Genomic DNA, 22,880 nt, shown 5'->3' on the forward strand with positions numbered 1-22,880 from the left:
CCAATATAGCAAAACCCCGTCTATGCTAAAAATACAAAAAATTAGCCAGACGTGGTGATGTGTGCCTGTAATCCCAGCTACTCGGGAGACTGAGGCATGAGAATTGCTTGAACCCAGGAGGCAGAGGCTGCAGTAAGTCAAGATTGCACCACTGCATTCCAGCCTAGGCAACAGAATGAGACTCTGTCTCAAAAAAAAAAAAACCAAAAAACAGAAAGAGAGAAGCTGGTAACTTTGGAAAGCTCTTGGTGAGGTAATATTGATGTTGGTCTCCAGCCATGCTCCTGACAGAGCAGCAGAGCTGACCAGTATTACAGAAAAGAAGGGAGAGGGTACCTCGATTAGCAGGGTGACAGCTTCCATAGGTTGGCTTGGAAAGGTTTTCATGAATCTTTTATCTTTTCCTTCCCTTCCTCCCCAGAACAAAATCCAAGGAATCGTCTTTGATTTTGTCACTCAGCAAGCCTTTGACATTGTTATCATGATGCTCATCTGCCTTAACATGGTGACAATGATGGTGGAGACTGACACTCAAAGCAAGCAGATGGAGAACATCCTCTACTGGATTAACCTGGTGTTTGTTATCTTCTTCACCTGTGAGTGTGTGCTCAAAATGTTTGCGTTGAGGCACTACTACTTCACCATTGGCTGGAACATCTTCGACTTCGTGGTAGTCATCCTCTCCATTGTGGGTGAGTGGGGTTGGGGAAGTAGGCGAGGGGAAAGGGGACCTGACTGATTATGAGGATGAGATTTCCCGTGAGAGGAATGAATGACACAGGTCTGAAGTGCAGGCAAGATACCCTCATAGCTTAAGCCCATGTGTGGCCCTGAGTCATCTCGGGGGCCTGCCTAGCGGGTTCCATGGTCAGTGAAGTTTCTACTGAGTGTTCTTAGTAGTCTTGGATTATAAATTCTGTGGCTCAGGGAAAAAAGAAAAAAAAAAGATTGGTTCTTGCTTTTAAGGAGTTTAAAGTCTAACAGGGAAGGTAAAAGAAAGTTGTCATTAAAAAATGTAGCACAATAGAAGTATAAAATGAAAAAAGGAATGATTGTTAACTTGGCTGTTAACGAAATAGTCTAGGTAAGTTCTGGTGGTGATGGCCATGGTAGTGCTGCTGTTACTGGCAGGGCTTGTTTACTGAGATTTTACTACGGGCCAACTACAGTTTGAGAGTTTCTTCACCTGTGTTATCTTATTTGATTCTTATTACATCCCAGGAAGCAAGCTTCTTTATTATCTGGACTGTATAGATGTCCACAGCCACTCGCTAGGAGATGGTGGAGGCATAACTCAAGTTGATCCCAAAGTCCATGTTTTTTAACAGTGACTGTGTGCATTTTGCTACAACCTAAAAGTGTTGGGGGGATGGTGTCCTGGCAGGCAGGCAGCAGGAAATGCCACCCTGTTGATTGCCCTCCCAAAATGTTACCTTGCCTTCCTGAAACGCATCTTGTGTGATAAAACTCAGCCTTAGTTCCAGGTAAGTTTGACTCATTTACACTAGAGAGAGTGCTCGAGACCCATGGGACCAGCCCCAGAGCTCCAGTGGCCATGCTGGGCCTAGTGCAGTGGTTATAAGGTACCAGAAGGCAGGGGTCTCCCCTTGGCCCATGCCACCCTCTAGTTCTGTCCTCCAGAGCAGCATGTCCAAAAGTGTGTTGATATGTGGAACACTAATCCTATGCATTTCTCCCCAAGAAAAGAATCTCGTAAGGAAATTACTTTAGGTAACACTGCCTTTAATTTTCCTTTGAGGGTTCACAGTGCACATTACTGAATTCTCTTGGAAGTCCTACAGTAAAGAATTCTGGGCCGGGTGCAGTGGTGCATGCCTGTCATCCCAGCACTTTGGGAGGCCAAGGTGGGCAGACAGCTTGAGCCCAGGAGTTCCAAGACCAGCCTGGGCAACATGATAAAACTCTTATCTCTGAAAAAAAAAAATGAGCCAGGCATGGTGATATGTGCCTATAGTCCCAGTTACTTGGGAGGCTGAGGTGGGAAGATTGTTTAAGCCCAGGAGGTCAAGGCTGCAGTGAGCTGAGATCACGCCATTACACTTCCTAGATGACAAAGAGAGACCTAGTCTCAAAAATAAAGAATTCTGTTTAAATGTAACATAGCATCCCACCTTTATTAGACCACAGTTTCCTTTTTTTCAGTAATAATAATGATAGCTCATATTTAAATGGAACACATTATGTGCCGGATACCATAATAAGTGCTTTAAATATGTTAATTCATATAATCGTCTCAACAAACCTCTAAGAATCCTGAGGAACTGAGGCACAGAGAGGTTCCCAAGACATTTGGCTGGTAAGTGAGCAAGTGGGGGTTCAAGCCCAGCCCCCTGGCCTCAAGTCCATTCTCCTAATTTCTCACAAAACACACTTTGGACAATGCTACCCTTGTCCACTGCTCTTGAAACTTTCCTGGCCACTCATCGTTGAGTGACACAGAAAATCCACAGACCAAATCATGCCCCCTATTTTCAAATGGTATTCTAAAAACAGGAAGATGTTTTTGATGATGGGGATTTTTATTAATCATTAATTTGTTCAGAAACAAAAGTATAGAAATCATCTTTTTAAAGTAAGAAATGTATTAGAGTTTTCTAGAGGGACAGAACTAATAGGATAGATGTATATATGAAAGGGAGTGTATTAAGGAGAACTGACTCACACAATCACAAGGTGAAGTCCCACGATAGGCCATCTGCAAGCTGAAGGGAGCCAGTAGTGGCTCAGTCTGAGTCCCAAATCCTCAAAAGTAGGAAAGCTGACAGTGCAGCCTTTGGTCTGGCCAAAGGCCAGAGAGCCCCTGGCAAACCACTGGTGAAAGTCCAAGAGTCTAAAAGCTGAAGAACTCAGAGTCTCATGTTCGAGGGCAGGAAGCATCCAGCGTGGGAGGAGATGAAGGCCGGAAGACTCAGCAAGTCAGCTTCTTCCATCTTCTGCCTGCTTTTTCTAGCTGAGCTGGCAGCCGATTAGATGGTGCCCACCCACATTGAGGGTGGGCCTTCCTCTCCCAGTCCACTGACTCAAATTAAAAGTAATGGCAAAAACTGCAGTTACTTTTGCACCAGCCTAATCTCTGGTAACACTTTGCATCCTTCAGTCCAATCAAATTGACACTTAATATTAACCATTACAAGTCCACCCCTTGCCAACTTGAACCCATACACATCTCCTGAAATCATACTTAATCTCTAAATAAATACAATAATAAGGTCCTAATTATGCCTAACATAATACAGCTATCCTTCGTACAACCAGAAGCGCACTAATCCTTAACCTGAATGCTATTACATAAAGTTAACAACACTTAAATGCTGAGACGAAGTCAACAAATCTTATGTCACATGATAAAGGAAAAAGAAAAGAACTAAAATGAAGATATTTTCCTAGTACAAGTGTATACATGCACAAACATGTTCTTAAAAAAATAAGGAGGAAATACTCATGACAATTAATAGTCCTCATTTCTGCAACTGGTCATGTGGTCGTAGCTGGTACTGATGACTACTTTCTACTACTCATGCTATATTCACTTTGCCTTCAGCAAGCACCACAGCTGGTTGTGGTTATTTACCTCGTGGAGTGACCCAAATCTTCATCCCTAAAGGGTTTGGGGCATTTGTAGTCCTACCTGGATTGGGCTGTTGTAGTTTCCCATTGACCTTAATCACAGGGCATGCTAATACTAAGAGATGCCCTAAGGGATCTCCTGAATTCCATGCATACTTTTCCATACCTCCATTGTGGAGCAGTAGACTGATTTCATCTTGATAGTCTGGGTCAGTCACCCCAGCCAACACTATAACTCCCTTCTTAGACTGTTGACTTAGAGGTAGCCCAAAGTGGCTAGGTGGCCATCTTAACTTCAGGTTTAATGGAATCATTGTTATGTCTCCTAATGACAGCATTCCTCCCTCTGGAACCTTAGTTCCAGTTCTAGGCCAGCAGAACATAATGTCGCAGGAACAGGAAGCAAAAATTTTGCTAGCTGGTCACTAGGGGTGATGGGGAGTGGTCCCACTTCCATTTCCACCCCTTGATTCCTGGACCCATGAATCCTGGCTATGGGAGAAACAGTACCATATATTGGACACTGATTCAGAGCATACATGGCCTTCTGGAGAACTTTGCCCCAGCCCTGCAAAGTATTATTACCTAGTTGGCATTGTAATCATGACTTCAAAAGGCCATTCCACCATTCTATCAATCCAGCTGCTTCAGGATGATGGGGAACATGGTAAGACCAGTGAATTCCATGAGCATGAACCCACTGCCGCACTTCCTTATCTGTAAAGTGAGGGCCTTGGTCAGAAGCAATGCTGTGTGGAATACCATGACAGTGGGTAATGCATTCCATGAGTCCACAGATGGTAGTCTTGGCAGAAGCATTGCATGCAGGATAAGCAAACCCATATCCAGAGTAAGTGTCTGTTCCGGTGAGGACAAACCGCTGCCCTTTCCATGATGGAAGAGGTCTGATATAATCAGCCTACCACCAAGTAGCCGGCTGATCACCCCGAGGAATTGTGTCATATTGAGGGCTCAGTGTTGGTCTCTGCTACTGGCAAATTGGACACTCAGCAGTGGCCATAACCAGGTCAGCCTTGATGAGTGGGAGTCCATGTTGGTGAGCCCATGCGTAACCTCCATCCCTGCCACTATGGCCACTTTGTTCATGGGCCCATTGGGCAATGACAGGGGTGGCTGGGGAAACAGGCTGAGTGGTGTCCACAGAATGAGTCATCCTATCCACCTGATCATTAAAAGCCTCCTCGGCTGAGGTCACCCTTTGGTAAGCATTCATGTGGGACACAAATATCTTCACAGTTTTTGACCACTCAGAGAAGTCCATCCACATACCTCTTCCCCAAATTTGTCACCGATCATGCTTCTTTGAAGTCCCTGACCATCCAGCCAAACCATTTGCTACAGCCCATGAATCAGTATATAATCGCACATCTGGCCATTTCTCCTTCCATGCAAAGTGCACAGCCAGGTGCACTGCTCGAAGTTCTGCCCACTGGGAAGATTTCCCTTCACTGCTGTCCTTCAGGGATGTCCTAGAAAGGGGCTATAGTGCTGCAGCTGTCCACTTTTGGGTGGTGCCTGCATTTCGTGCAGAACCATCTGTAAACTAGGCCCTAGTCTTCTCTTCTTCTGTCAGTTGATCATAGGGAACTCCCCATGAGGCCATCTGTGCAGGCTCCGGGAGAGAAGGCAGGGTGGCAGCAGTGGGGACCATGGGCATTTGAGCTACTTCCTCATGTAACTTACTTGTGCCTTTAGGACCTGCTCGAGCCCAATCAGGTGCATACCATTTCCATTTGATGATGGAATGCTGCTGTGCGCACCCAACTTTATGGCCAGATGGGTCAGAGAGCACCTAGTTCATGAGAGGCGGTTCAGGTCACATGGTAACTGGGTGACCCATGGTCAAACGTTCAGTTTCCACCAAAGCCCAGTAACAGGCCAAGAGCCGTCCCTCAAAAGGCGAGTAGTTATCTGCAGAAGATGGCAGGGCCTTGCTCCAAAATCCTACAGACCTCCTCTGTGATTCACCTATGGGGGCCTACCAAAGGCTCTTAACAGCATCCCTATCTGCCACTGACACCTCAGCACCATTGGATCTGCTGGGTCATATGGCCCAAGTGGCAGAGCAGCTTGCACAACAGCCTGGACCTATTGCAGAGCCTTCTCCTGTTCTAAACCCCACTCAAAACTGGCAGCCTTTCAGGTCACTCAATAAATGGGCCGGAGTAACACACCCAAATGAGGAATGTGTTGCCCCCAAAATCCAAATAGGCCCACTAGGCGTTGTGACTCTTTCTTGGTTGTAGGACGGGCCAAATGCAACAACTTATCCTTCACCTTAGAAGGAGAATATCTTGACAGGCCTGTCACCACTGGACCCCTAGAAATTTCACGGAGGTAGAAGGTCCCTGAATTTTAGTCTGATTTATTTCCCATCCCCTGGCACGCAAATGTCTCACCAATTAAGTCCAGTGTGTTTGCTACTTCTCGCTCACTGGGTCCAGTCAGCATAATGTCATCGATGTAATGGACCATCATGATATCTTGTGGAAGGGAAAAGCGATCAAGATCTCTGCGAGCAAGATTATGACACAAAGCCAGGGAGTTTATATACCCCTGAGGTAAGACAGTAAAGATATATTGCTGGCCTTGCCAGCTGAAGGCAAATTGCTTCTGGTGGACCTTATGGACAGGAATGGAGAAAAAGGCATTTGCCAAATCAGTAGCTGCATACCAGATACCAGGAGATGTGTTAATTTGCTCAAGCAATGAAACCACATCTGGTACAGCAGCTGCAATTGGAGTCGTCACCACTTGGTTCAGCTTATGATAATCCACTGTCGTTCTCCAAGATCTATCTGACTTCTGCACAGGCCAAATAGGAAAGTTGAACAGGGATGTGGTGGGAATCACCACCCCTGCATCTTTCAAGTCCTTGATGGTGGCACTAATCTTTGCAATCCCTCCAGGGATGCAGTATTGTTTTTGATTTACTGTTTTTCTAGGTAGAAGCAGCTCTAATGGCTTCCATTTGGCCTTTTCCACCATAATAGGCCTCACACTACCAGTTAGCCAATATGGGGATTCTGCCAGCTGCTAAGTATGTCTGTGTCAATTACACATTCTGGCACTGGGAAAATGACCACAGGATGAATCTGGGACCCACTGTAAGTCAGACCTGAGCTAAAACTTCATTAATTACCTGACCTCCATAAGTCCCTATTCTAACTGGAGGACCACAGTGATGTTTTGGGTCCCCTGGAATCATTGTCAGCTCAGAGCCAGTGTCCAGTGTCCAGTGTCCAGTAGTCCCCGAAAGGGGACCAGTTACCCTGGTAAAAGGCCGGAGGTCTCCTTGGGGAAGCATGGGAGAAAGATTAGCAGTATAAATTGTCGGTAGTGTAGTGGGGTCCTTCCTCAAAGGGACCAGGCCTCCCCTTTATTCAAGGGGAATATTATTCTGGGTCTGTATACTGGTTCGAGTCTGGAAATTGGTTGAGGGGGCATGATTCTCTTTTTTTATAATTCAAATTAGCCTTTTGTCCACTTGACCTGGAAGTTTTCTGCTTACACAAATCAAGAAGAATGTAATAGGCTTCCTATCAATTTCACTTCTAGAAACACCATGATTAATTAGCCAATGTCAGAGCTCTACACTAGTCAGACTATTCTGAATGCTGCTTTGCCTCTGCTATCCATTATGGTAGCTACGCCCACCTTGCCTTTGACAGTTGAGTGCCCCCACTCAGCCCCTGCCACCTTGGGATCCAATTATTCCCATTGCATTTAAATTATCCAGTTAAGTGACTGCAGTTCCCACTGTAAGATCTGGCATACAGGGAAGAGCAATCACAGAGCTCTTCAAGGATGCAGGTGCTCCCCTCACGAATCTGTTTTGCAAGGTATTAGTGAAGGGTATGTCTTCTGGACCCTACCAGTTGGGATGAGTAGGTCTAAGTTGACTAATCCACTCTAGCATTCCAGTCTCCCTAAGCCTGTGGATCCCTTCCTCTACATTAAACCAAGGGAGATCAGGCATTTCCAGCTTACTCACAGTGGGCCATCTTTTGATCCATGTTTCAGCTAACCAAGCAAATAAACTATTAGAACCTTTTTAACTCCCCGAGCTGCGACACTAAATACAGAATCCCTGCTTAGTGGGCCCATATCAATAAATTCAACCTGATCCAACTTTATGTTCCTTCCACCATTGTCCTACAACCTTAATATCCATTCCCATACCTGTTCTCCAGATTTCTGCTTATACAAATTAGAGAACTCCAGCAGGCCAGGCGCCATAGCTCATGCTTGTAATCCCAGCACTTTGGGAGGCTGAGGGGGGCGGATCACTTGAGGTCAGGAGTTCAACACCAGCCTGGCCAATATGGTGAAACCCCGTCTCTACTAAAAATACAAAAATTAGCCGGGCATGGTGGCTTGTGCCTGTAATCCCAGCTACTTGGGAGGCTGAAGCACGAGAATCACTTGAACCCAGGAGGTGGAGGTTGCAGTGAGTGGAGATTGCACCACTGCACTCTAGCCTGGGTGACAGAGCAAGACTCTGTCTTAAAAGAAAAAAAAGAAAAGAAAAAAACTCAAGCAGTTCTTTTGGAGTGTAGCTCATCTCATGAGTCACACTCTGAACCTCACCTCTAGGGACCTACCATGACTTGAGTCTAGTTACAGGTCTAGAAACAAACAGGGGTGTTGGGGGTGGGTTCAGAGGAGAATCAGCATTGTCTTGCCTGGCAACTGCCTCAGGGGAGACCACTGTTGCCTCAAGCATTGCAGGGTTAATCTCAGACAAATGTGGAAAGGCTGGTGGCAGCCTGGGTGGGGGAAGGGATATTGCCACCACTGGGGGTGAGGAGGCTGTTTCCTCTGGCAAAAAAGGCTGTCAGAGTTTACAAGCTCAGTGTCCCCAGCTTCATCAGGGTCCTCCCACACATCCCTATTCCAAGTTGCAGGGTTCCCATTCTTTTCAATCAGTGCCCTCACTTTAACAATAGATACCTAGGGAGGCTACGCACGCACCTTTCCTTGCAGGCCAGCCACTTGCATGGTAAGAGCTTGTGTCTGACTTTCCGCAATTTCAGCCATTTGTCTACGGGAGATAAGACTCAGGGAAATCTTAGAAGACTTGAGGCTCATTATGTGCTCTGGAGCTGGGAGTTAGAATCCCTGAGCTCATCCTTTTCTTTCATTACTTTCTCCAGTGAACTTAGGGGAACCAACCAACTTCATTATATTCCTTGGTTCTCCACATATGGTCAAAGGTATTACGTATAGAGTCACTAAACTCCTTGCCTCTCAAGAACGACGAATCAGGAATATCAAATACCATCTATTTTGCATAACTCTCTAAACAGTTCACACCAGGGACTATCAGTGTTCTCCATACTATCAGAAGTAGAGTCCTTAGCATTTTCGGGTCGAATCAGATTAAGCAGCCAACTCCAGAAACCCCAAAACCAACTAAAGAAATCTATCTTTAAAATTCTGTTCCTCTAGACCCACTCCTGGTACCAAAATCTGTCAGGGTTTTCTAGAGGGACAGAACTAATAGGATAGATGTGATCTCACATGATCACAAGGTGAAGTCCCACAGCAGACCAGCTGCAAGCTGAGGAGCAAGGAAGCCAGTAGTGGCTCAGTCTGAGTCCCAAATCCTCAAAAGTAGGGAAGCTGACAGTGCAGGCTTTGGTCTGTGGCCAAAGGCCTGAGAGACCCTGTAAAACCACTGGTGTAAGTCCAAGGGTCCAAAAGCCAAAGAACTTGGAGTCTGATGTTCCAGGGCAGGAAGCATCCAGCGCGGGAGGAGATGAAGGCCGAAAGACTCAGCAAGTCAGCTTCTTCCACCTTCTTCTGCTTGCTTTTTCTAGCCGAGCTGGCAGCCAGTTAGATGGTGCCCACCCACATTGAGGGTAGGTCTTCCTCTGCCAGTCCACTGACTCACATGTTAATCTCCTCTGGCAACACCCAGAAACAATGCTTTGCATCCTTCATTCCAATCAGGTTGACAATATTAACCATCACAAGGAATTGGGGTAAAACTAGCTCTGAAACCACCTCCAGTACCCCTTAAATGGTGTTTCTACTGCCTACATTACTGTCTGCCCCATTTCTCTCCCTTTTTCTATGGGGACAAACACACATTCATCCTTCAAAACCTACCTCAGCCATCATCTTCTCTCTGAAGCCCTACTTGCCCACCATATATGGGCTACAAGTATCACATATACTTGAATATGTATTACATAACCTGACTTCTTTGGTCACTGGTTATGATTTAATTGAGAAGCTGAGAAATCATCATGGGTGGGTCCTGGCTAAGGTAGAGATTTTCTTGAAGGCTCAAATATCCCATGGAATTCTAGCTCCTGAAGAGGCTCCAAGAGGTTACCTGACCCGCTCTCTGAACTTACTGCATCTTGTCTTTTCCTGAAAAGCTAAAATTCTTCAAAGGGGATTCTGTAGCCTTCTGCAGTTAACTGCCCCAGTATTTATACATTCTTATGATTGAGAAATGTTTCCTTAAATTAAATCCCTCATGTCAGCTGAAGCTCCCATTTTCTTGTTAGTGCCTGGACAATAAGAGAAGGTACTGAACGAAGAGAACATGTCAGTGCCTTCCCTTCGGTTGTCATTTCCCAGACTTTTCGACTCCTCTTCCTTCCTTCTGTAGCCGCTCATTTGGGTCCCCTCATTGCTCTGTAGCTTTAAAGAACAAGTGGCCTGGTTGAGGTGAATCCCTGGATGAATATAACTACAAAAAGGCTCTCCGATTTGTACACTTTCACCTTCTGCCTTTATATCCTAATGCCTTGGCATCTTTACCTGCTGATACTGGTTTCTTTTCTTTTTCTCTTCTCTTTTTTTTTTTTTTTTTTTAAGACAGAGTCTCTGCCTGTCGCCCAGGCTGGAGTGTGATCTCAGCTCACTGCAACCTCTGCCTCTGCCTCCTGAGTAGCTTGGGTTACAGGCATGCGCCACCGCGCCCGGCTAATTTTTATACCTTTTTTTTTTTTTTTTTTTTTTTTGAGATGGAGTCTCACTCTGTCGCCCAGGCTGGAGTGCAGTGGTGTGATCTCGGCTCACTGCAACCTCTGCCTCCTGGGTTCAAGTGATTCTCATGCCTCAGCCTCCTGAATAGCTGGAATTACACTTGGCTAATTTTTGTATATTTTTAGTAGAGACTGGGTTTTGCCATGTTGGCCAGGCTGGTCTTGAACTCCTAGCCTCAAGTGATCTGCCCACCTCAGCCTCCCAAAGTGCTGGATTACAGGCATGAGCCATTGCGCCCAGCCTGATACTGGTTTCTGATTCACGACTTGCAGCACAAAAATCTATCAGCTCAGAGTTGAAAGTCACTCCTGAGAGTCCCTTTAGTTTTCTAGGCTAGTTTAGTAGACTAGGGAGGTAGGGCTATGGGAAACCAAAGATGTTTTTTCAGAGCAAAGAGGAAGATACTTTGAAAATTGCTAGCATTAGAGAATAAGTAAGACATCAAAGTTAAAGGATAATGAGGTCATGAGGTGTAGCCAGGACCTCTCATTTATTGTTTGTGGATATGGAAATTTGATTCCATTGTGGAGAGTATCAGTAACATCTTGGAAAATCATATGTGCACAAATCTGGGAAAAAAAACTAATCATTCTTGAGTAGAAAAACAAGTAAATGAGGACCTATTCATAAAAGGGAATACCACTCAATTGTTAGAATGAGTAATCTAAAATTATTTCAACACGAGGGATCAATCTCACAATTCTAATGTTAAATCTCAAAAACAAGGTAGAGACCTAAATAGATGGACCTCAGAAGACAAATACAGCCTGGATGTGGCAGTTCACACCTGTAATCCCAGCACTTTGGGAGGCTGAGGAGGGAGGATCGGATTGCTTGAACCCAGGCATTCAAGACCAAGCCTGGGCAACATAGCAAGACCCCCATCTCTACAAAATATTTAAAATAAATAAATAAGACAGATACAGTATGATTTCCTAACCATAGTAGGAAATTATATATATATAGGATTCTTACATAGTAAATCTATAAAGGCACACACTAGAATGATACATACCATCTTCAGCATTGTGGATGCTTCATCTGGGAATGATGAAAGCGGAAGAAAAATTGGTAAAATGCTATCCTCTATTAAATCTGTGTTCCATCCCAGTTACTCAGGAGGTCTGAGGCAGGAGGATCACTTGAGCCCAGGAGTTCAAGACCAGCCTGGGCAACATAGCAAGACCCCATCTCAAAACAAAAAACAACAACATCAAAAGACAAATTTGTGTGTTATGTGTGTTAGGCACATAGGTGTCTATTTTATTGTTTACTTTCCTATATGTTTAAAATGTCACTTTTTTTTTTTTTTTTTTTTTGAGACAAGAGTCTTGGTCTGTCGCCAAGGCTGGAGTGCAGTGGCACGATCTCGGCTTACTACAACCTCCACCTACCAGGTTCAAGCGATTCTTGTGCCTCTGCCTCCCAAGTAGCTGGAATTACAGATGTGCACCACCACGCCCAGCTAATTTTTTATTTTCAGTAGAGACAGGGTTTCACCATGTTGGCCAGGCTGGTCTCCAACTCCTGACCTGAAGTAATCCACCTGCCTTGGCATCCCAAAGTCCTGGGATTACAGGCGTGAGCCCCCGTGCCCAGCCAAAATGTCACTTTTTGAGAGTTCAGACCGAATAGTAAGGCACTTATTCTGCAAAGCCCTTTGAACCTAAGGGTTCCACAATGCCAGGTAAAAAAAAAAAGAGAAAGGGTGTCTCCAATCTCAATAACATAACTTCTTCTATTCTTCTTCTTAGGAATGTTCCTGGCAGATATAATTGAGAAATACTTTGTTTCCCCAACCCTATTCCGAGTCATCCGATTGGCCCGTATTGGGCGCATCTTGCGTCTGATCAAAGGCGCTAAAGGGATTCGTACCCTGCTCTTTGCCTTAATGATGTCCTTGCCTGCCCTGTTCAACATCGGCCTTCTGCTCTTCCTGGTCATGTTCATCTTCTCCATTTTTGGGATGTCCAATTTTGCATATGTGAAGCACGAGGCTGGTATCGATGACATGTTCAACTTTGAGACATTTGGCAACAGCATGATCTGCCTGTTTCAAATCACAACCTCAGCTGGTTGGGATGGCCTGCTGCTGCCCATCCTAAACCGCCCCCCTGACTGCAGCCTAGATAAGGAACACCCAGGGAGTGGCTTTAAGGGAGATTGTGGGAACCCCTCAGTGGGCATCTTCTTCTTTGTAAGCTACATCATCATCTCTTTCCTAATTGTCGTGAACATGTACATTGCCATCATCCTGGAGAACTTCAGTGTAGCCACAGAGGAAAGTGCAGACCCTCTGAGTGAGGATGACTTTGAGACCTTCTATGAGATCTGGGAGAAGTTCGACCCCGATGCCACCCAGTTCATTGAGTACTGTAAGCTGGCAGACTTTGCAGATGCCTTGGAGCATCCTCTCCGAGTGCCCAAGCCCAATACCATTGAGCTCATCGCTATGGATCTGCCAATGGTGAGCGGGGATCGCATCCACTGCTTGGACATCCTTTTTGCCTTCACCAAGCGGGTCCTGGGAGATAGCGGGGAGTTGGACATCCTGCGGCAGCAGATGGAAGAGCGGTTCGTGGCATCCAATCCTTCCAAAGTGTCTTACGAGCCAATCACAACCACGCTGCGTCGCAAGCAGGAGGAGGTATCTGCAGTGGTCCTGCAGCGTGCCTACCGGGGACATTTGGCAAGGCGGGGCTTCATCTGCAAAAAGACAACTTCTAATAAGCTGGAGAATGGAGGCACACACCGGGAGAAAAAAGAGAGCACCCCATCTACAGCCTCCCTCCCATCCTATGACAGTGTAACTAAACCTGAAAAGGAGAAACAGCAGCGGGCAGAGGAAGGAAGAAGGGAAAAAGCCAAAAGACAAAAAGAGGTCAGAGAATCCAAGTGTTAGAGGAGAACAAAAATTCAATATTATACAGATCTAAAACTCGCAAGTGAAAGATTGTTTACAAACTTCCTGAATATTATCAATGCAGAACAGCTGTGGAGACTCTAACCTGAAGATCTATACCAAACGTCGTCCGCTTACCACGCAACACAGCTGCATCTTGAGCAGTGACCTGCCAAGGGCAAAGGACCCCGCTCCTTAGACTTACAGATTTTCTAATGCTTGGGCAGGTGGTTACTGCATGTTCCACATCAGTCAATGCAACTTAGGACAAAACTAACCAGATACAGAAACAGAAGAGAGGCTGCCGGGACCAGCATATTTCCGTTGCAGCCAAATGGATTTTATTTTTTCATTTTATTGATTCTCAGAAGCAGAAAGCATCACTTTAAAAGTTCGTTTGTTCATGCAAACTATATTTGCATTCTTACATTAGTTAAGCTAAGCAGCAAAAAGAAAACACACACACACACACACTCACATTTAGCCCATGTCATTTAATTGTCAGTTTCTTTGACATAAAGCGCATCTTCTCCACATGGGCTTCACGTGGTTTGGAGATGGGTGGGGGAAAACAATCAGGTTTCTTCAGGCTGAGGAGGACTTGCTCAGGCCGATTCCAAACATTGTGCTCGTTCAATGCGTAGAAATGATTTGCATGATGGCATGCCGTGATCAGAAGTCATGCATGAGATCCATACACCACAGGACACTACTAATCTAGTCCCTTGCATTGGGTCAGCCTTTGGACAGGACCCAGCCCTGCACCGTTCACTGTATTTGGAGAAAATGGTAAGAGTTCCATACCGGCTACAATTCTTTATTATGAGTTCTTAAAAGTCCTTCATACACCTTCTGGGTAGGGAAACAACCAACTAATTGACTAACACCACCACCAACAAAAAACAAACCCAATCCAACAAGCAGATGGATCCGTTGCGTGTATATGTTTAACAGACATCTCTAACATACAGCCATTGTTGCACATTTTGCAAGATGAACTATTTAATGCTGCTCTGTGTCCAGTACATGGGGGAGACTTTGATCCCAAATGGCTTGTACTATTTATGTCACTGTAAAACCAAATCCTAGGGATAAAAAAAAAAATTCATTTGTATCTTGCAATATTTATGATGATCGTTTAGCCTTCATACTGGAGAACTGACACTTATTTGGGGTAGAGATAAAAGTGCTATTCAAAGTAGCACCAGTTATCTCTAGGGGTAATTTGGGGAACTTAAAACGACCTTTCATTGGGAGTTATGGGGTGCTCATTTCATTTCGTATCATGTCCTCTGCATTGTGGCTTTCTCCAGGCATGGGTTGATACCGCGAGGGGTTCAGATATTCTGAACTGACCTCTCTCTTCTGCAGAGGGGTCGTCGCGTACTCACACACTGCATGGCTCCCCCTGCCTCCATCACATTTCTCCACTGAGCAGGGCTTCCCTTGCTCACAGAGGTGGGTGAGGGTAGCAGCATTGGGGTTACGGCTGTGGTTTCTTTCATTTATTATTAGAATAATAGTCACTGGTGGGACCTGAGGTAGAGATGGAGCCGCCTCTGAACCAAGCCCACTTGGTTTCTTTACTGCACTGGTTTTCATGAGAAAGCAATTTAATATTAATTCTTTAGGATGTTCCAGCTTCCCTCAGTGCATTCCCTTGCAGCCAGTTTTGCTATCTGCTTAGCGACCTGCCCATTGTCATTGAAGTGTGGCTTCTGGGGGAGCGTCATATCTTCCATTCCATCTCCTGCTTTAGGAAAGACAGTTTTTAGTCCAGGGGTTTCTCACCTAATGACTGGATTTCAAAGCCAAGATGCTGCAGTTGAATGTGTCAGGAAGTCTATACAAAGAGTGAAAAGAGACTTTAGCATGTGAACCAAATCAAAATAAATTCTTCCTGAACCATACACTAGAGGGGGAAGAAGAACCAACCCATAATCAGACACACCGATCTGCCTTGCAGTAGAAGCACTTTGAAGGTAATTTCACAGTCCACCTGACTAGTTTTGCATAGAACAAACCACAGTAAGTCGGTAAGCAGAGCTTTCTATCTTGTTGGACCACTAGAAACTCTGTCCAGCTCTCTAAAGCCTGCTTCTGCAGCAGCATCCGTAGAATTTTTGTACTACACCCAATACCAGACTGGGAAGGCCTATCTTTCAGTGACCCTGCTAACTGCTAGGATGAATGTATAGTAACATGTACAGGCTACATTGTAAACAGCACAAAACAGAAGCTGACATGTGTGGTTATTCTTTTTAAGAGAATTATAAATACTGTAATATATAATTTTATTTTATTGGCATGCCTTTTTGTAAATACAAATTATTAACTTATTAAATAGGAAATGGCTTCTGGCTTATGCCATTGTCATGTTTATTTTTATTTTTTATACTTTTCTTTCTTCTTAGAACTTAGATGCTGTCAGCCAATGTACATCCCCAAACCAGACAGACAGACAAAAAATTTTTTATTGCTAATGGTCTTTTCCAAAACAACAAAAAATATATATTTTTGTTCCAATGTGCAATAAATTCTAACCACGTCTATGCAAGATTTGGCTAAACTTAATAATTGTTCTTAGGTCTTGAGATGGGCAACAGAGCTGTAAGATCCCGCCAAGTACACCATGTGCTCATGCTAGTGATGTCATTAAGCTACTAGAGCATAGTGATGAGATTTTTCTGAGATCTAACCGTTTCCCTCCGCTAGCTCCTGACCCCAGCCCAGCAGGCTGTCTCCTCAGTAACACATGGGCCTTGGTATCTGGCACCCATCAGCCAGCCTCACAGGAAAGAAGCCACCTCCGCTGTATTTGAAGTTTCACTTTTTAAAAAAAAACTTTTCCCACCTTTTTATCCTTCACCCACTGTCCTTCCACCTGCTCACTCACTCACTCTCTCACCCATCCTGCTCCACACTTCTTTGGTAGTAAATGACACCATCACCAGCAGTTTACACCCGCAGTTAACAGGCATTGAACTGAAAGAATCAGCGATGACGTTTTTGTGCATCTTCGCTGAGTGGGTAAGTGGCAATGCTTTGCCAAATATTAACGAAGCCAATCAAAAAGCAGCGCAGCCACAGTATCACTGCACATATATATATAGATATATAAATATAATATAAATATTTATTTTTTGTAGCCAGGTCCTTGGTGCAGTATTTATACTCCACAATCCACCTTTTAAAAAAAGGACAAAAAGCAAAAAGATGTGTGATGCTGTTAATTTAAAACGCAGAGCCAAAGCCACTGAGCAGCAGCTGACATGGTTGCTGGTTTGTGTGTGAAAAACATTTTCCCCCTCTTCTTTCCTTAACCTCCTTGTTGCTTAGTATGAGGAGACTCTGTAATTTAAAGCAGAGGACGAGAGGAGGAAGAAACTTCCATGTTAACATGGCCTCTCACTCCTTTCTAAACGAGCCACTTTTGGCGTCAGAAGTTGACTGGAGAGAGATAAACAAACTCCCAGTCAAAACCCCTAAAGCGACAGTGCCCAGAGTTCTTTTATTTTTTGCTGCAACCAACGTAAACCTGTAAAAGATCAACCGTGAAGATTAGTGTATTAGTGAATGCATGGAGGCCAATGCTGCCCTAATGAGACGTGATAAAAAGTCCATCACTCCTCTAAGCCAAAAGGAAACAAAATAAAAATGACCCTTTTTACTGTACAAGGGAAGCCTGTCTTGGTGTGTTTGTTGCTTGACTATCCCAATTCTTGAGTCCTGGGAGAGGTCTGGGAATTGGGACCTTAGCACATTTGGGGAAAGGAGGGGAATGGAGGGAAGAGAAATCAAAGGGGCTCTCGGAAAGTTCTGGCTAAGAAGGAGAGATTGGAAGAAAAGCAAGGTCCTGACCCCCCAGATCCCCACTCACCCATTGCATGTGGCATTCCCCACTACTGGCCGGTGCTTAGAGGCCCATAAAACCTCTCTTCACCTAATCCACCTGGCAGAGCCCTCAGAGATGACGTCAGCCAACCCAGCTGGACTGGCCTTACTTCTGCCTTTTTCGCCTGTATGTTAAAAAAAAAACAAACCTATCCCCATGCCTCAAAGCTAGGCCATGCGCGATGCCCAACAGCCTCCACTCTGCAAGCTCCTACTGGGCCCTGCCCTCCATCGCCCCAGACAGGCCCACAGACGAGGGCTGGTCTCCTTCACATTTGTGTGGGGGTGGGGGCACCCTTCCTCTTCCTTCTCTCCCTGTCCCCCTTTGGGGACATCCCCCTCTAGGCCTAGGCCATGTCTCCTGGTTCAGGAACACTCTCTCAGGAGGATCTCGAAGTGCCCACTCTAGTCCGCTCCAGAAGCTCCACTCTGGAGCGAGATGGCTGGTAGGTCAGTCCCCAACCTCCTCCCCTCGGCCCCCAGCCTCCAGGCCTGCTGTGGAGGTGAGATCGCCATGGGTCATGACTTTGTGACTTGAGTCCTGGCATCTTCTGTAATGATGCCTCTTTCTTTTCTCAGATGTTGCCCACAGTTTAGCAAAAAGCTTCGTTCATTTTCAGGTACCCCCCCACCCCCTAAAGAATTGGCTGTAACTTGCCAGCCAGGGGGACATCAGGAGAGAAGAGGAAGTCTGGGTTGGGAGGGGCCCAAGTTTTGCAACAGAGTTTCCATTGTTCAGCTCTGTGCTTTCTTGGATTCCAAGATTACCAAGATTTCCTCCATTAAAACTCCTGAGACACCCCCTGTCCCTGCCCCCTACTGCTGTTTGCTGTACATAGAGGCTAAGTGGGGTGGGGTGGGTGGGTGTGCACATGTGGTGTGTGTGTGTGTGTGAAGAATGTATATAGGTAAAGGGGAGTGTGGTCCAGTGGTTCCAGAAAAGGGACGGAACTGTGTTCTATCCCTAGCTTGACCGCTGGCTCGCTGTGTGGCCTTGGGCAAGTCACTTAACCTCTTTGTGCCTCAGTTTCCCCGTCTGTAAAATGGGGATAATAATACTGACCTACCTCACAGGGGTGTTGTGAGGCTTTAACTAAATGTTTTGTAAAGCGTTTTGAGATACAGAGGCAAAGGCGCTAGGGAAGGGCAAAGTATTATTGGACTTAAGGAAGCTGAAATGGTACCATAAATGCTGCTATTCTGAGAGCCATTTTAAACTGCACTGCTCCAACCACCCCCGCTTCTCATCACCAGGACAGCAGGTCGAGAAAATGTCTTTCCTTTCACTTGCTTCTGGGGTTTGTGATTATTCAAGACAATTTTTTCCCCTTGCTGTATCTCCTTCCCTCACCTCCTCGACTTGTTCCCTGTTCTGTTTATGCGGAAATGGCAGAAATGCTTGAGAAATGAGAATGTGTAAGTGGATTGGAAGTTTATAGTATGAAATTTCAATTTTACTTTGTACTGTACATCTTTTTACTTTAGAATTTGCAATAAACGGTTACGTCAATCTTGTTTTCAACTCTCCTCTTGGACTGGCCTGTCATTCTGTCATTGCCCTCACACTGAAGCCCAAGGTGGACAGGCGCCACCACCTCGCAGGACCCGACTCTGTCCTGTGGCGGGGACAGAGTCTGCGTGAGGGCTCACCCCGGCTCAGCCCCTTAGCTGGGCAGGCAGTGCCCTAGCCACTCCCAGGTGTGTGGGAAAGGTTTGGGACTCCACTCAGCATGTCAGGAGGCCTTGCCTGGGGGGGCAGCACCTTGGAGGCGGCGCCCTGCACATGGGCACGCCCCTCTCTAGTGGTGCTGCCTCTGCACACTCCAGCAGAGCCCCAGAGTAGCCCCGAGGGGGAGCTGCACATCTTGTTCTGGTCCCCATCATGTTTTTCAAGCCCCTTATTGCGCACACACCATTCCTTCTGGAGCTCAAACTTTCAGGTCAGACGGCCGTAGGTTCGAGAACATGACTACGCCACTAACTAGCTGTGGCCGAGTTTCCGCATGTGTGATGGAGCCAATACCCTCCTCCTTGGGTTTTGAAGAGTACATCAAATAATGTATGTAACTGGTTAGCATGAGGCCTGGCACACAGTACTCAATAAGTGGTAACTCTTCGTGGAAGAATAATTGCAAGATAAAAAGGAATCTGCCTGGCGCGGTGGCTCACGCCTGTAATCCCAGCACTCTGGGAGGCCCAGGCGGGCGGATCACTTGAGCCCAGGAGTTGGAGACCAGCTTGGCCAACAAGGCGAAACCCCGTCTCTACTAAAAACACAAAAATTAGCGGGGCGTGGCTGCGCACACCTGTAGTCCCAGCTACTCGGGAGGCTGAGGCAGGAGAAATCGCTTGAATCCTTGAACCCGGGAGGCGGAGGTTGCAGTGAGCAGAGATCGCACCACTGCCCTCCAGCCTGGGCGACAGAGTGAGTCTCTGTCTTACCAAAAAAAAAAAAAAAAAAAAAGCTAAGCTGACAAGAATTCGGTGCACCTGCCACCTTGGGAGCCTGGTACCTGAGACCCTCTTCCACCGGCAGTCCCACGAGCTTTGCTGCTCCCTTCCAACGGATTAACAAACTCTCTGCCCTTTCGGTATTTCATAACGTTTATAAACCATCCAAAGCACCACTGTCCCAAGACTGTGCTCCCATTTTACAGCTGAGGGCAAGGGCACTGTGAGGTGAGGGAGAATCTGGCCCATCTACAGCCCAGGCCCCCGGGGGCGCGCGCCGCTCTTTAAGAAGGAGCGGCTTTGTTTCCCACCAGCCCTGCACCGTGGCGAGCGGGCCGGGGCTGCCGGGCCACGCCCGGTCGCCGTCGCCGCCGCCGCCGCCGGTGATCCACAGCGTGAGCAGGACGAGCAGCGCCCCGGCGCCCAGCGCCCCCACGAAGCCGGTGAGGAGGCCGAGCGCCAGCGGCCCCGCCCAACCCATGGGGCTCCGCTCGTACAGGGGCTGCGGCAGGCGCTCCACGATCAGCTGCAGGGCGTCCCAGTCCGGCGCGGGGACCGCGGCGCGCCGGGGGCGCGGGGCCGGAGCAAGGGGCACGCGGGCGGCGGCGCCGGGCCGCGGCAGGAAGCGCTGCCCGAACTTGCGCAGCTGCAGCGTCGCCTGCTGGTGGAGGTTCTTGCCCAGCTCCCTGGCCACGTCTGGGCGGCCGCTGCGCCGCAGGGCCCGAGCCAGGCGGTCCCAGGACAGGGACGCGGCCTGGGGGGCCAGCCAGGCCGCCAGCGCCTCCCGGCAGCCGTCGGACACCTCTCCAGGCCCGGCTACCCTGCCCGCCGGGTCCTCGGCCGCCTCTCGCCGCCGCCGCCGCCGGCTCGGAGACCCCGACGTGGTGTTGAGCGGCTCAGGCCGCGCCAGCCGGTCTTCAGAAAGCCGGGACAACTCGGTCTCCACGTCGGGCTCCGGCGCCTCCAGGAGCGACCGGAAATGGCCGCACTCCTCCGGGGTCAGCAGCTCGGCCAGACGGACGGCCGCGTGAGGGCCCATAGCGTCCACGGCCCCCGCCGGAGCCAGCGCCCAAACCCAGAGCGCCAGGACCAAGGCGCCCGCCAGAGTCCGCGCCGCCATCCCTGGCGGGAACCAGGGACCGAGGACTGTGCGGGGACGGGGACGGGCTCCGAGCGCCGGCGATGGGGGAGGGGTTCCGAACGCCCGCGGATTGTGGGAGGAAGAAGGCTCCGAACACTCGGGAAGCCTAGTGGAGGAGGGGACTGGGGACGAGGGGGCTGCCAACACCCAGCGACGGAGACGGGGACTCCGACATGGCACTTGTTGGAGGGTCTCACAAAACTCAGGAACTGGGGTAAGAGGGCTTGCAACACCCAGGAAGGGGGTTCTCAGCCCCCCAGGAAGCTAGGATTCTGGGCCTTTACATTGTAGCTCCTGCCCTAGGCCTCCTAATAGCCACTAATACCTCAAACTGAACAAGTTACCAACATCTCTTCTAATTCATGTACTCCCCAACCGCTCCCCTCTTTACGAGAAGCCCTAGGCCCCTTGCTCTCCATTAACCTCGATATTCAATCAATTCCTACATTCTCTTTTTTTTCTTTTCTTTTTGTGAAGATGGGGGTCTTGCTGTGTTGCTCAGGCTGGTCTCCAACTCCGGCCTCCGCCTCTGCTACCACCTCCCAAAGTGCTGGGATTGCAGGAATGAGCCACTGTGCCTGGCCTCAATTCCTAAATTCTCCTGTCTACCAAATACTAAAGTTTAGTATTTATTAAATGAATCCATCATCCCATTCCCCCACTCCGGTGCGAGTCCAGACCCTCCTCCTCTCTTGCTGGTCCTCCCGCCCCCATCCCTGCCCCCCGACACTGGGGCCCTGCCTACCTGCACTTATTCCATTTCCCCCAAGGAAGCTTGGCTCTGGCTCTCCTTCTGATCGCGGCCTGCACTACTCCTGCTGTCAGGCGCCTTTGGGAAGCCCTCCCTGACTCCGAGTCACACCCCTTAGTGGTGTCCCCATTAGGGACTCCTCCTATCTGCCCCACAGCACACTGCAGCTCGGCCTTTTTACTGTCTCCCCCCGCTAGACTGCAAGGTCCATACATTGTCCCCATGGCAACTAGAGCATAATAAGTGTTCAGTAAAGATTTGTTGAGTCAATGTGTGAATTTTTTGTTTTTTTAAGAGACAGGGTCTCCCTCTGTTGCCCAGGCTGGTCTCAGAACTCCTGGGCTCAAGGGATCCTCCTGCCTCAGCCTCCCAAAGTGCAAGGATTACAGGCATGAGCCACGAGGCAGGGCCATTGTGTGAATTCTTAACTTGCAAATCAGTCCTGTCCTCAGCCCCCTAAGCTCCCACAAAGGCTTCATCATTGAGCCCCAGCTCCTAACAGGGCATGGAAGGCCCTCCATAGTGAGGTCCCCGCTGACTCCTCCGGCCTCACTCCTCCGATTCCTGCCCTCACTATCTTGTAACACATCAACGCTCGTGGCACAGCACGTAAGATGCAGTTTCCAGCCTCCATATTTTGCCCAGCTATCCCCCTCCCCTCCTGGGTAGGAAGTTTTCCTGACACCCCACCAAGACCACCACAAGTCAGAATCTTTTCTGGGCATTCTTTTTGTTTGTTTGTTTTGTTTTGTTTTGTATCAGAATCTCCCTCTGTCACCCAAGCTGGAGTGCAGCGGCATGATCTCGGCTCAGTGCAACCTCTGTCTCCCAGGTCCAAGTGATTATCGTGCCTCAACCTCCTGAGTAGCTTGGACTACAGGTGTGCACCACCATGCCCAGCTAATTTTTGTATTTTTAGTAGAGACTGGGTTTCACCATGTTGGCCAGGCTGGTCTCAAACTCCTGACCTCAAGTGATCCGTCCACCTTGGCCTCCCAAAGTGCTGGGATTACAGACGTGAGCCACCGCGCCCCCAGCCATTTCTTGGCATTCTGAAGATAACCTGTGCATCCTCCACCAGGGCACTCATCTGGAAATTAGAGGATTTATTCAAGAAACATCTATTC

General features: G+C 47.7%; 2 protein-coding genes across 8 annotated transcripts in view; one reads left to right on the forward strand and one right to left on the reverse strand.

Moving 5' to 3' along the window:
* Positions 1–14,650, forward strand: part of SCN8A (sodium voltage-gated channel alpha subunit 8) — a 216,483-nt gene extending 201,833 nt beyond the window's left edge. For all 7 annotated transcript variants that reach the window (XM_063712148.1, XM_054527251.2, XM_054527257.2 and 4 more), the window contains 2 exons: positions 422–692; positions 12,369–14,650. In XM_063712148.1, coding sequence (XP_063568218.1) covers positions 422–692; positions 12,369–13,516 — 1,419 coding nt within the window. In that variant the 3' untranslated portion in view covers positions 13,517–14,650. The remainder of the gene's footprint in view (positions 1–421; positions 693–12,368) is intronic.
* A 5,230-nt stretch (positions 14,651–19,880) lies between these two features.
* Positions 19,881–21,713, reverse strand: TMDD1 (transmembrane and death domain 1). The gene has a single exon (XM_054527262.1). The coding sequence runs from the start codon at positions 20,979–20,981 to the stop codon at positions 20,016–20,018; it is 966 nt and encodes a 321-aa protein (XP_054383237.1). The 5' UTR covers positions 20,982–21,713; the 3' UTR covers positions 19,881–20,015.
* Between the last annotated feature and the right edge of the window lie 1,167 nt (positions 21,714–22,880).

This window comes from Pongo abelii, chromosome 10 (assembly GCF_028885655.2).
Source record: "Pongo abelii isolate AG06213 chromosome 10, NHGRI_mPonAbe1-v2.0_pri, whole genome shotgun sequence".
NCBI lineage: Eukaryota > Metazoa > Chordata > Mammalia > Primates > Hominidae > Pongo > Pongo abelii.

Excerpts from the sequence above, each read along its gene's own strand:
- TMDD1 (XM_054527262.1), bottom strand. The coding sequence starts at position 20,981 with ATGGCGGCGCGGACTCTGGCGGGCGCCTTGGTCCTGGCGCTCTGGGTT.